The sequence below is a fragment of the Amaranthus tricolor genome, chromosome 2 (assembly GCF_026212465.1).
Source record: "Amaranthus tricolor cultivar Red isolate AtriRed21 chromosome 2, ASM2621246v1, whole genome shotgun sequence".
NCBI classification, from domain to species: domain Eukaryota; kingdom Viridiplantae; phylum Streptophyta; class Magnoliopsida; order Caryophyllales; family Amaranthaceae; genus Amaranthus; species Amaranthus tricolor.
The window spans coordinates 26,306,682-26,320,565 of record NC_080048.1 but is presented as its reverse complement, the minus strand read 5'-3'; the positions used below and the strand labels follow the sequence as shown (position 1 = coordinate 26,320,565).

At 36.2% G+C, this 13,884-nt stretch overlaps 1 protein-coding gene across 1 annotated transcript; it reads left to right on the top strand.

The window, feature by feature from the left end:
• Positions 1–12,707: 12,707 nt before the first annotated feature.
• On the top strand, positions 12,708–13,471 carry LOC130805641 (uncharacterized). The gene is made up of 3 exons (XM_057670425.1): positions 12,708–12,747; positions 13,047–13,199; positions 13,275–13,471. The coding sequence occupies exons 1-3, from the start codon at positions 12,708–12,710 to the stop codon at positions 13,469–13,471; spliced, it is 390 nt and encodes a 129-aa protein (XP_057526408.1).
• The last annotated feature ends 413 nt before the right edge of the window (positions 13,472–13,884 follow it).

The following is a 13,884-nucleotide window of genomic DNA, read 5'->3' as shown; positions in this document are numbered from 1 at the left end:
TCCAAATAGTGTAGTGTGCCAAGTTTCGTGCAAAATGAACCAAGCTTTAGCTACTTTATGCGCGAAAGTGCCAAAAAATCTCAAAATCCTTAAAATCGCAACTTAGCACCTAATTTCTAACAGATGACTATGATTTTGAATTCTAAACACTTCAACATAATATTATACCAAATAGTGTTCTGTGTAACACCCAAGAAACTAGTACCACATAATTAAGGTTAATAACCGTTGAAATTAAGGCTTTAACGTTCTAATTGTAAATAGAACAAGAAGCTTAGAAACGATTAAGTTTATAAGGAAATTTTCCCCGAGTAAACTTAATTCGATTCAACGAGCTTACTTAACCCCACTCATGTTCAAAATTATGCAATGTAGGCATAATTACACTTTTTTTTCAAGTTAGCTAAGGTAAGCAAGCACCTTAATGTACAACAATGTACACAACTAAAACCCTTTAATTTCTAATTCTTCATGTCTAGTGTTTTAAGCCTTCAAAATGACCTTCTTATGTTCTAATTAGCCTTCCATACTAGAACGCATGTCAATACGTGACATCAATCCACCTAAGCTACCATGTGGCATTAACATAAGGGAGAACTTCAAGCCTAAGCAAAGCCACCTCCTTGCTTCTTCATTTGAGCTAGCGGCGCTTATCTATTTGTTCCCTTAAATTAGTTTCTCATCCTTCTTAACTAAGAAAGCTAAAGACTGCCCACTATTCTGAAAACTTTCCTCTAAATACTCAAGCAAGAAATCCCTTCAAATCTTGCACAAAAGATCACCAAAAAACACAATCAAAGAGGCAGCAGCAACACGCCTACCAGGACGTGTGTTTAGCGAGTGGTTTCTTCAACCTTTTGGGTATTTAACCCACGAATTAAGGTAACTAGAACCTATTCTAAGTTATTATTATTCATATACAGTATGTAAAAATGATTTAATCCAAGTCTCATGCCTTAAAAATGGGTGAATTTGAGCAAAGACCAAACCGGGTACATGCTGTGACCTTCTGAGTATGTCGAGACTATTTAGGATACTTAAGAAATTATTTTAGCTTCGTTTTTTTTAAATATTACTCCACATGAAATTTTTGATATTACATGTTAAATTCGGGATATGGGTATTTTTGTAAGTATTTATAATTATTTTTATATTAACGTCCTATTTTCAGTGTCTTCTGTTAAGGTAACATGTTCTTGCCCTGAATTAATCAAACTTAAAGGACTTGTTACACTGCTCTAATTAATCTCAAATTTGGACATAACACTCCTACTTATATTAATATAATTGAGTCCAAATTTCATAATCTGGGTAAATTTTATAAGTGGTCTTTTTAATTGGATTTGTAGAAATATGCAATCTGAAAAGTCAGTTTTACCTATTGTTAGTAAATTAGACATAGAGACTAATATGCTAACCCAAACTTCGTAATTCTTAATGTTTTGGAAAGATTAAATATAGGCCTAAACGATATCCAAAAATCAGTTTCAAATAAGTTCATTTAGTATTCCTAATGAGCCTAAGAACATGACTTAGTTTAACTTCGTTGAGTAGCAAGTGTTCTATTTTTAGAGTATTAGTTGAAAAAAATGAGATTCTTAATGTTTTAGCATATTTGACTTAGTTAGGGGCAGAATTAGCTTAAACTGTTTAAATAAAACTTGTAGGTCGTTGAAAGTACTTGAATTTAGGCTCAACAATCACTTGAAATGAAGTTGTGTATGCTGAGTTATGACTTTCGTAATACACTGGACAGAGCAATTATGTTTTTAGGACAAGTTGTTATGTTTAGTATTATTTTTCCCCAGTTATGGACTTAGAATCGGTAAATGCTTCCTTAATGAGAGGTAAAGTTTATAAAAAGCTAACCAATTTAGACTCAAAAATTTCTTAATTTGAAGCTCTAAACAGAAAATTATGACCTTTGAAAGTATGGTACAAATCTAAAGGAATCCACTAAAGAAGGGATTAAATTAAGCCACCCTTTTAATGCAAAATGGTTGTCAACCTTATTTTTGAGGATATTTATGCTTCATGATTATTTTGATATAATATGTTATGGCAATCTTATGATGCATGAGTATTATTTCACCTGGATGGCATGAAGCATGAATTGGTTGCCCAATACTTCATGATGTCATTATTATATGTGATACATGTATAGAGAGGAAAACCCTTAGACTGCGATTGATGGGTGAGACAAATGCCACCACAATTCGGTATGGAATGGTTATATCATAGGGCCCCACACACTCGGTATGGAGTGTGTTAGTGTACTTGGTATGGAGTACCATATCCTCAAGTGGTTGTTGTATGCCAAGTTTCAAGCAAAACAAACCAAGTTTGAGTTACTTTATGCGCAAAAGTGCCAAAAAACACTTAAAAACCCTTAAAATCGCAACTTAGCACGTAATTTCTAGCATATGATTATGATTTTTCAATTCTAACCACTTCAACACAATAATATACCAAATAGTGTTGTGTGCCAACTTCCGTGCAAACCAAACTAAGTTTTAGCTACTTTATGCGCGAAAGTGCCAAAAAATCATAAAAACCTTTAAAATCGCAACTTAGCACATACTTTCTAGCATATAACTATGATTTTCAATTTCAACCACTTCAACACCATAATATATAACAAATAGTGTTGTGTGCCAAGTTTCGTGCAAAACAAACCAAGTTTTAGCTACTTTATGCGCGAAAGTGCCAAAAAACACTTAACAACCCGTAAAATCGCAATTTAACACATAATTTCTAGCATATGACTATGATTTTAAGTTTTAACCACTTCAACACAATAATATATACCAAATTGTGTTATGTGCCATGTTTCGTCTAAAACAAACCAAATTTGAGCTACTTAATGCGCGAAAGTACCAAAAAACACATAAAACCCTTAAAACTTAACACGTAATTTATAGCATATGACTATGATTTTCAATTCTAACCACTTCAACACAATAATATACCAAATAGTATTGTGTGCCAAGTTTCTTGCAAAACAAACAAAGTTTTAGCTAATTTGTGCGCGAAAGTGACAAAAAAAATTAAATACCTTTAAAATCGCAACTTAGCACGTAATTTCTAGCATATAACAATGATTTTCAATTTCAACCACTTCAACACAATAATATATACCAAATAGTGTTGTGAGTCAAGTTTCGTGCAAAACAAACAAAGTTTAAGCAACTTTATGAGCCAAAGGGCAAACAAACACTTAAAAACCCTTAAAATTGCAACATAGCACGTAATTTCTAGCTTATAAATAAGATTTCAATTTTAACCACTTCAACACAATAACATATACAAAATAGTGTGGTGTGCCAAGTTTCGTGCAAAACAAACCAAGTTTTAGCTAAATTATGCGCGAAAGTGGCAAAAAATTTTAAAAACCTTAAAATCGCAACGTAGCACGTAATTTCGAGCCTGTGACTATGATTTTCAATTCTAACCACGTCAAAACAATAATGTATACCAAATAGTGTTGTGTGCTAAGTTTCGTGCAAAACAAACCAAGTTTGAGCTACTTTATGCGTGAAAGTGCAAAAAAACTCTTAAAACCCCTTAAAATCGCAACTTAGCACGTAATTTCTAGCATATGACTATGATTTTCAATTCTAACCACTTCAACACAATAATGTTAAAAATTGTGTTGTGTGCCAAGTTTCGTGCGAAACAAACCAAGTTTTAGCTACTTTACGCGCGAAAGTGACAAAAAAGCTAAAAAACCTTTAAAATCGCAACTTATCACGTAATTTCTAGCATATGACTATAATTTTCAATTTTAACCACTTCAATACAATAATATATACCAAACAGTGTTCTGTGCCAAGTTTCGTGCAAAACAAACCAAGTTTTAGCCCCTTTAAGCGCGAAAGTGTTAAAAAAGCTTAAAAACACTTAAAATTGCAACTTAGCACGTAATTTCTAGAATGTGATTATGATTTTCAATTTTTACCACTACAACACAATAATATATACCAAATAGTGTTGTGTGCCACGTTTCGTGCAAAACATACCAAGTTTGAGCTACTTTATGCGCCAATGTGCAAAAAACACTTAAAAACTATTAAAATCTCAACGTAGCATGTAATTTCTAGCATATAAGTATGATTTTAAATTTTAACGACTTCAACACAATGTTATATACCAAATAGTGTGGTGTGCAAAGTTTCGTGCAAAACAAACCAAGTTTTAGCTACATTATGCGCGAAAGTACAAAAAAATCTTAAAAACCTTAAAATCGCAACTTTAATACGTAATATCTAGCATATAACTATGATTTTCAATTGTAACCACTTCAACACAATAATATATACCAAATAGTGTTGTGTGCCAAGTTTAGTGCAAAACAAACCAAGTTTGAGCTATTTTATGCGCGAAAGAGCCAAAAAACACTTAAAAACCCTTAAAATCGCAATTTAGTACGTAATTTCTAGCATATGACTATGATTTTAAATTCTAACCACATCAACACAATAATATACCAAATAGTATTATGTGTCAAGTTTCGTTCAAAACAAACCAAGTTTTCGCTACTTTATACGCGAAAGTGCAAAAAATCATAAAAACCTTTAAAATCTTAACTTAGCACAAAATTTCTAGCATATAACTATGATTTTCAATTTCAACCAATTCAACACAATAATGTATACAAATTAGTGTTGTGTGCCAAGTTTCGTGCAAAACAAACAACGTTTGAACTACTTTATGCGCCAAAGTGCAAATAAACACTTAAAAACACTTAAAATCGCTACTTAGCTCGTAATTTCTAGCATATAAATATCATTTTCAATTTTAACCACTTCAACACAATAACTTATACCAAATAGTGTTTTGTGCCATGTTTCATGCAAAACAAACAAAGTTTCAGCTATCTTACGCGCGAAAGTGCCAAAAAATCTTAAAAGCCTTAAAATCGCAACTTAGTACGTAATTTCTAGCATATGACAATGATTTCCAATTCTAACAACTTCAACACAATAATATATACCAAATACTGTTGTTTGCCAGGTTTCGTGTAAAACAAACAAAGTTTGAGCTACTTTGTAACACCCCGATATTTTCCCGATATTTTCTTCCCGATATATTTAATAATTCACTAGTAATATTATTTCTATATATATATTTTATTTATTATTGGGCTTGGTCATGAGATTTGCAATCCTTTTTGGCAATTAGAATTATTTGGGCCCAAACTTTTCCTTAGCCCATCTTTTATTTTCAAAAAAAAAAAAGAAAATAGGAGGGACTCTTGGTGGAGCTTGTAACTCCCTTAGGGTAAGGAAGGATCAAGGCATTAATCCCATATAATTAACCCTTCTTAATTCCTTAATCATTTTCATTTTGACATCCTTTCATTTCTAAAGTTTCCAAGGACAAAAAAAAACATATCCTTTCAAAATTCCTCCTAATCCACATTCCTAACTCTATTACACTTGATCATTATGTGTTTTCCTTTACAATTGTAAGCGTAATTCTTAATCTATGTTGATTCTTAAGTTTTAATTTAAAATTCTATGATTATTATATGTTTTATCTTATAATTCATGTTTAATTTAAGAATTTCAAATTTCATGTATGATTTTGGGATGTATTTTTCTATCTAAATTGATGAAGAATGTTTCTTTTTAGAGTTTTTTGATATGCATATATGTGAAGAATATGATTGGTTTGTGTGATGGGTAATTTTGAAATTTATATATAAAAATGAATGTTCATGTAAAAAAAATGTGTGTGGTTAAAGAAATTATTGTTAAACAATGAATTTAATCTCAAAGATGGTTCATAAGAATTATATAAATTTGGTCATTGATATTTAATAGGCAATGTACCATTTGGAATTCATTTGTTGATGAAATTTTAGTGAATCCCGTAGGGTTATAAAAATGTTAAAAAAATCTGTTTTAGAGACACTTTTTGGCTTGAAAATAGGTTAAAAATACTTAGAGTACATTATGAATTATGAAAATTGGTACTCGGGGGTTTTGACGCCTTCTGGACATAACGGTGAAGTCGGATTTGTAGTTTGACAGTTTTAAATTGCGTTTCTGGACAGATTATGTATGCTGTCCTGTTTTGTGCGTTTACCATGTTATAGTATGTGATGGATGTTCATGATGTGTGTGGTATTCTAGGTGTGGTTGTAATTGTATGTGTGTGTTATGGTTGATTTGAGGAAAGTGTGTATGTGTGCTTATTTGCCGAATACGATTGAACCTTGTAGGAAGTCGATTCGTGACCGGGAATTGAATAGGACGCTTGAGAGTTGGTTATCTTGCTTAAGGTATGTACACGCAGCGAAGTTCGCATTTAGTCTGATGTATCATATAATAATGGTAAACAAAAGTAAAGTATGGATATATAGTTTGAATATTGTTATCTTTCCGAATAAATAATTTTGATACATTGTTTTGATAAGCGGAGGTAGTATGACCTCACTAACCTTAAAGTGGACGTAGTATGACGTCAATTGGTGGAAATGAATTACTCGCGGTATATGGGGGCATTATGAGCCACCGCGGGGGTATGCATACTTAACCATAGGCACCTAAGTAAGGCGAGTGTCTATGGTAGAGACTTGCTTAGGGGTTAGCTTCCCCTAATGTAATGTCTCACTTATGGAGATTGGAGTTGTACCGGCAGTATGGCTGGATAGTACAACAGTATGACTGACTAACCTTTACATGAAATTGATTATTCTTAGTTAGCGTGATCGAAGCGTATTTTCTGAAATCGACAGCTATTAAATCTTTCTCTTGTTGTATTTAATCAATTGGTATGCGACGTTTGCTGACGTGTACTTTTGGTCTTAACGACCCTGCGATGATGTTGTTTCCTTTCTGGGCAATGACTAGCAGTAAGTTAAGTTGCAGGTCTGGGGAGTGAGGATTGTTCCTTGGAGATATAAATCGTTAAGGATACAGAAGTCTTGATAAGAACTTCTAATAAAGTTTAAAAAAAATATTTGGTTTTATGAGGCGATTTCGTTCTCAAGTTGTAATAAGTAGATTTAATTTTTTCGTTCTTGTCCGCTGCTAAGAATTTCTTATATCTAGTAGTTTATAATAACACTAATAGAACTCGATTCGCAAGCTTTCCTTGATTTCAAATCTGTTTTATAACTGCCTTCTAACATCCTGGTTTGACTCGGACTATATTTACCTTTCTTTAAAAAGGTCGTCTTCTCTTTTCAAACAATCCGAGTTATTCCGAGATGTTACAATTGGTATCAGAGCGGGAGTTTTATTTAGTGTTATTTATCTAAATTGATAGACTAACGCAAAAAAAAATGATGACGAGAGTAAAGGGGTAGACATTAAGGGGATATGATGTGTTTTGCTTGGTGTCTTTAAGCATGATGTTATGGATAATTTTGTTGTGTGCTTGTTAGACATTTTATTGATGAATTATGATATTATTTGAGCTTGGAAATTGATTGTTCCTTTGCTCTTTCTTTCATTCGTGAGTCATGGATTACGAACATTTTTTTTATCTGTCATGGATAAAGGAAATAGACCTGATGAAGGGGAAAGTAGTACCCTAGAAGAACCATGGAGAGCCTTAGTAAATGTACCAGTCTAGGCAGAGATAGAAACATTAAAAATTTGGGGCAAGAAAGAAGGAGAGAGTGAGCTAGATTATAAGCGCGGGATGGAGATGATCTATAAAAAGTCTCAACAAGTTTATGAGGGAATAATAGCTGAGGAAATTGCTGAGTTGAATGAGAGAATTGCTCAATTGGAGCGAGAGTTTGATAGATGGGATAGAGGAATGGATGTTGTAGACAATGAGAGATGTGAGAATGCTGAAGCTAGTAGGGCAGGGGCTGAGATTGTTGAGGAAGATGTTCCAGTGGTCGACCCTAACTCAGTTCTGTAGATAGAGTTTGATGAGGAGGATCCTGAGGAGGATCTAGGAGAAGATCCCGAGGAAGTCCCCGAAGAAGGTCTGGAGGAAAATACTTAGGGAAATTCTGAGGAGGAGGCTGAAGAGTTTTATGAGGATAGTGCGGAAGGGGGATATAATGCTGATATGGAGGTACAAGCAACTGATAGGGAAGATATTATGAGCGAGAGTGATAATGATATTACAATGTGGGAACAAATATTACCCGAACCAGAAATTGTTGACCTTTCAGATTCTGAGGAACAACTAGATATGAGTGATTCCTTACCCATAGAGACACCCACTGATTCTGATAGCACATCCAGTGACGACTCCGAGGATGCTGATTTTGACCCTGACTTATATGAGGAAGATCGGGACCATATGGATGCATCGCCTTTTACTATATGATCTTGCTTTTGATTGTAGTATTTATGCTTATGATTTTATATGACTATTTCCACGCTAATAATGATGTATGGATATTCTGTCGAGAAGTTTCTTCTATTTTGTTTTGACAATATGGTTACGAAGAACGGTGATTATTTGGGATTTTGTACCCAAGTATTTTGGAATTTAATAATATGTTATGGCAGAGTATGCGGGTTGAATTATAATATCATCTTGATTTTCTGTTTAATTATTTATAACCTTTTCTCATTAGCTGAATTTATGAAGTTTGATATATCATGAATTTTGAAATGATGTGAATAATGAGCATTAGTATAATTAATTAAAATAATTGTTTTTATTTGGTGGAAGCTTAGGAGCTGATTAACAGGCCGAACTTTTTAATTCTACCAACTATTAGGATAGACTTCCTTATCTCTAAGAAGTTATATTAGCCTAAGTTTTGTTTAACCTCGATGATGGAAATAGAATATTTATATATACCCTGTTTATTAAAATGTAGTATACCTCCATCATGCCTCCATTCTTGAGAAAGAATGGAAATAGAGGTGACTCTGACCGTGTACTTCGGAACCTAGTGAAAGCCCTAGTTGGTACAAGAAACCCCAGACAGAAATCCTTGGAAGAGAGGGCTTCATCGATTAGTAAGAGAATAGCCCAGAGTAAGCCCTTTACTTATGATGGGAAAGGACAACCTTCTGCGCTGGAAAATTGGCTTCGAGAGTTTGACAAACTCTTTAGTGTAGTTCGATGTCCCGCGGAATTTATGGTCGACCAGGTTGCATTTTATCTGGTCGAAGATGATGACTACTGGTGGACACATAGTAAGGCGAGGCTGATAGAGGAGAATGATGGTGAATTAAGCTGGGAACGTTTTAAGGGAGCGTTAAGGGATCAATTCTACCCCCCTCACGTGAGGACAGATAAGTCAAACGAGTTTGCCAAGTTTGAAATGGGGAATTTGACTGTGGATGAGTATTATCAGAAAATTTATGGAATTTCTGAAAAGTTTTGCACCGAGGACGTCCCGACTGAAACAAAGAAAATGCAACGCTTCGAATTGGGTTTATCGTACGAGATTCAAAAACACATTGAGATCGATAGGTACGATACTTTAGACCAGTTATATAAGAGGGCAGCCCAGATAGGAAATGTTATTAGGAAGGAGCAGGAAAAGTTGGCCCATAGTGGGGACAAAAGGAGGGAACCTATGTTCCAGAATGCAGAGAGCAGAAGTAATCATGCACAAAACCACTTTGAGAAACACAAAACCTATGGGGTTATCAAGAAAAAGTGTACTTGCCAGGACAGTCAAGTAAAGGTGGGAGAGGTTCGATATCTGAGGCCAGGGTACAGAAACCACTTTATGACCGCAATGGAAAGGAAAGAATTTATAACTGTAAGAAATGCCAGAAAAATCATCCAGGGAGAGATTGTCGGGGAGCATTAGTGGACTGTTCATACTGTGGTAAATCGGGTCATAGAATGTATGAGTGTTATGCTCGATTAGGACAACAAGAACCTCAAGGGGAGAATCACAGAGGTTTTCCACAACAACGCTTCGGTAATGGTCGGAGTGGCAATGACACGGGAAATGGAAATCAAAACGGTGTTTGTTTTGGTAGAAACCTTGGGGGTGTCTCAAACCTTAGGTTTTAAAGAAATCATTCCGAAATTCAGCAACCTCAAGGGAATGCTAGGAATGAGAACCTTCCTGGACAAGAGGTAGTCAAGAAGGCGCTACCCCAGTCTTTCAAAATAATGGCAGACTATCAGTAGTTAACGCTAGGGAAGCAGCACAAGTGTCCGATGTGGTCACATGTACTTTTTGCATCAATTCAAAGTCTGTTAAAGTTCTTTTTGATTCTGGTGCATCGTACTCGTTTATTTCTAAGTCTAGAATTAAAGACTTAGGATTGGAAAATCCCGAGAAAACATCTTTCTCAGTCGCTATCCCTTCCGGAGAGACCTTTCATTGTAGTATATTATTTCGTGGGGTGTCGGTCAATATAGGAAAGACAAAATTCTTGAGTGATTTGTTTCTTTGGAAATGGAAGGTCTAGATGTAATCCTTGGGATGGATTGGTTGTGTAGATATAAGGCAGTAATAGATTGTGAGGGGCAATCTGTAACGCTAAGCGGACCTCGAGGAGAGAAAGTTAAATATAGAAAGCTTCCCAAGGACCCAAGGTAAAAATCGTATCGTCATTGAAGGTCAGGAAGTTAATCAAGCAAGGGCAACCGTGGTTTCTGTGTAATATAAGTAAGGTGAAGGAGCGGGAGGTGCGACTTGAGAACATTCCGATGGTCTGTGATTTTAAGGATGTTTTTCCAGAAGAACTTCCTGGTATGCCGCCAAGAAGGGACGTGGACTTCTCGATTGACTTAATCCCTGGGACAGGGCCAATTTCAAAAGCTCCTTACCGAATGGCCCAAAGGGAGATGGAAGAATTGAAAGTCCAATTGGAGGAGTTGTTGGAGAAGGGTTATATAAGACCCAGTGTGTCGCCCTAGGGAGCTCCGGTGTTGTTTGAAAGGAAAAAGGACGGAACGATGCGTCTCCTACATTGATTACAGAGAACTTAATAAGGTCACTGTTAAGAATAAGTACCCATTACCACGGATCGATGATCTTTTTGATCAATTACAAGGGGCAGGAGTCTTTTCCAAGATTGATCTGCGGTCAGGGTATCATCAGTTACGTATTAAGGAGGAGGATATTAGTAAATCAGCTTTTAGAACCAGATATGGACACTTTGAATTCACCGTGATGCCTTTTGGGTTGACCAACGCATCGGCGACGTTTATGGGATTGATGAATCGGGTTTTCAACGCATATCTCGATAAATGTGTGGTGGTGTTCATTGATGATATCTTGGTGTATTCTAAGAGCCCAGAAGAACATCGAGAACATTTAAGGATAGTCTTGCAGATTCTGCGAGAGAATCAGTTGTTTGCTAAGTTTTCGAAGTGTGAATTTTGGTTAGAGCAAGTGGCTTTTCTAGGACACATTGTTTCTAAGGAAGGAATTTCCGTTGATCCAGCAAAAGTAGCAGCTGTTCGGGACTGGTCTACACCCTGAAATGTTACGGATATTCGAAGTTTCTTAGGTTTGGTAGGGTATTATCGTCGTTTTGTGAATGATTTTTTCTCGTGTCGCTCGTCCGCTAACATCCTTGATGAAGAAGGAGAAGAAGTTCGAATAGACCGAGGAGTGTGAGAAGGCATTTCAGTTGTTGAAGGAGAAATTAACTACAGCTCCAGTGTTGACCTTACCTGATCCATCTTTAGAATATTTCGTCTACAGTGATGCTTCCAAACATGGATTAGGTTGTGTTTTAATGCAATATAGGAAAGTAGTGGCGTATGCTTCGCGTCAGCTGAAGACTCATGAGGTGAATTATCTAACACATGACTTGGAATTAGCGGCTGTGGTTTTTGCATTAAAAATCTGGCGTTATTATCTCTATGGTGTCAAATGCAAGATCTTCACGGACCATAAAAGTTTGCAATTTTTGTTCACTCAATCCGAGTTGAATTTGCGCCAACGACGTTGGTTAGAACTTATCAGTGATTATGACTTGGAGATTGCTTATCATGAAGGCCGTGCGAATGTGGTCGCTGATGCTTTGAGCAGAAAATCGAGGTACTCAGTCTCAACATTAATAACCTCTGAGGAATTGTGTAAGGAGTTTGAGAGAATGAGCTTACAGATAATCCAAGAATATTGTCCATTCAACCTACATTTTTCGAAGAGATTATGGCTAAGCAACTGGAAGACCCCAAGTTCATTAAACTTCGGGAGCAGATCAGTGAAGGGAGAGCTGACGGTTTTACAATTCATGAGGATGGTAGTCTTCGTTTTAAAGGACGGTGGTGTGTACCGGATGGGTGTGACTCTTTGAAGGAAAAATTATTGAACGAAGCTCATAATTCCAGATACTCAGTTCATCCTGGTGTAGACAAGATGTATCAAGATTTAAAATGCATGTTTTGGTCGTCGGGTATGAAAAAGAATATTGCAGAATTTGTTGCTAAGTGCTTAACGTGTCAAAAGGTCAAGAGTGAGCATAAGAGACCTGCCGGATTATTACAACCTCTTGAATGGAAGTGGGACGACATTTCCATGGACTTTGTGCTGGGTTTGCCTCGAACAAGAGCCGGTAATGATACTCTTTGGGTTATCGTGGACAGACTTACTAAGTCGGTAAGGTTTATTCCAATGAATTGTAAGTGGGATATGGAACAACTTGCTTGTGCTTATATTAAGTACGTGATTCGCTATCATGGAATACCTCATACTATTGTTTCTGATCGGGATACTCAATATTTGTCACATTTCTGGAAATCACTACAACAAGCGTAGGGGACCACCCTTCTTCATAGTACGTCCTTCTACCTAATAACCGATGGTCAGACGGAACGCGTCAATCAAATACTGGAGGACATGTTGAGAGCGATAGCCATGGAATGGCAAGGTTCATCGGATGAACATTTGGATCTGGTAGAGTTCTCTTCTAATAACAGTTACCAAGCTACGATTCAAATGACTCCGTTTGAAGCACTTTATAGTCGTAAGTGCCGTAGTCTTGTATGCTGGGATGATTTTACTGAATCTGTCACCTTAGGACCTGATATGCTTGTTCAAATGACTGAACAAGTAAAGTTAATTCGCGAGAAAATGAAAGCAGCCCAAGATAGATAAAAATCGTACGCCGATCTCCGACATCGGCCTGATGAATTTGAAGCGGGTGACAAGGTTCTACTTCGTGTGTCTCCAATGAAAGGAGTAGTTCGCTTTGGTGCTCGTAGAAAGTTAAGCTCACGTTTCATAGGTCCTTATGACATTGTGGAGAAATTAGGGAAGTTAGCCTATCGGTTAGCATTGCCTAATGCTCTGGGTAAGGTGCACGACGTTTTTCACATTTCTCAGTTGAAGCGTTACGTCGCAGCCTCTTCTCATGTATGAGATCCAGAGCCGTTAGAACTTGATGAGAGCCTAACTTATGAGGAACAGCCTGTCCGGATATTGGATAAGAAGGTCCGTAGTACTCGTCGGAGGGATATCACCATGGTTAAAGTATTATGGTCCAATCACCGTTCACAAGAGGCAACCTGGGAGACGGAAGACTCCATGCGAGAGCAGTATCCTCACCTTTTTCTCTCGAGTTAGTAAGTTACGGGGACGTAACTTCGTTAAGGGGGGTAGAAGGCGATAGGATTTTCGCGCGATTTATGTTTTGGGTTGCTTTGTGTATGTGTGTATAGTGATTAAGTTCGTTTTACTTGTTTTGTGGTTATGTGTTATGATAAGTGTGATTTTAGGGTCAAAACCTTTTTAAGGGGGGTAGTCTGTAACACCCCGATATTTTCCCGATATTTTCTTCCCGATATATTTAATAATTCACTAGTAATATTATTTCTATATATATATTTTATTTATTATTGGGCTTGGTCATGAGATTTGCAATCCTTTTTGGCAATTAAAATTATTTGGGCCCAAACTTTTCCTTAGCCCATCTTTTATTTTCAAAAAAAAAATAGGAGGGACTCTTGGTGGAGCTTGTAACTCCCTTAGGGTAATGA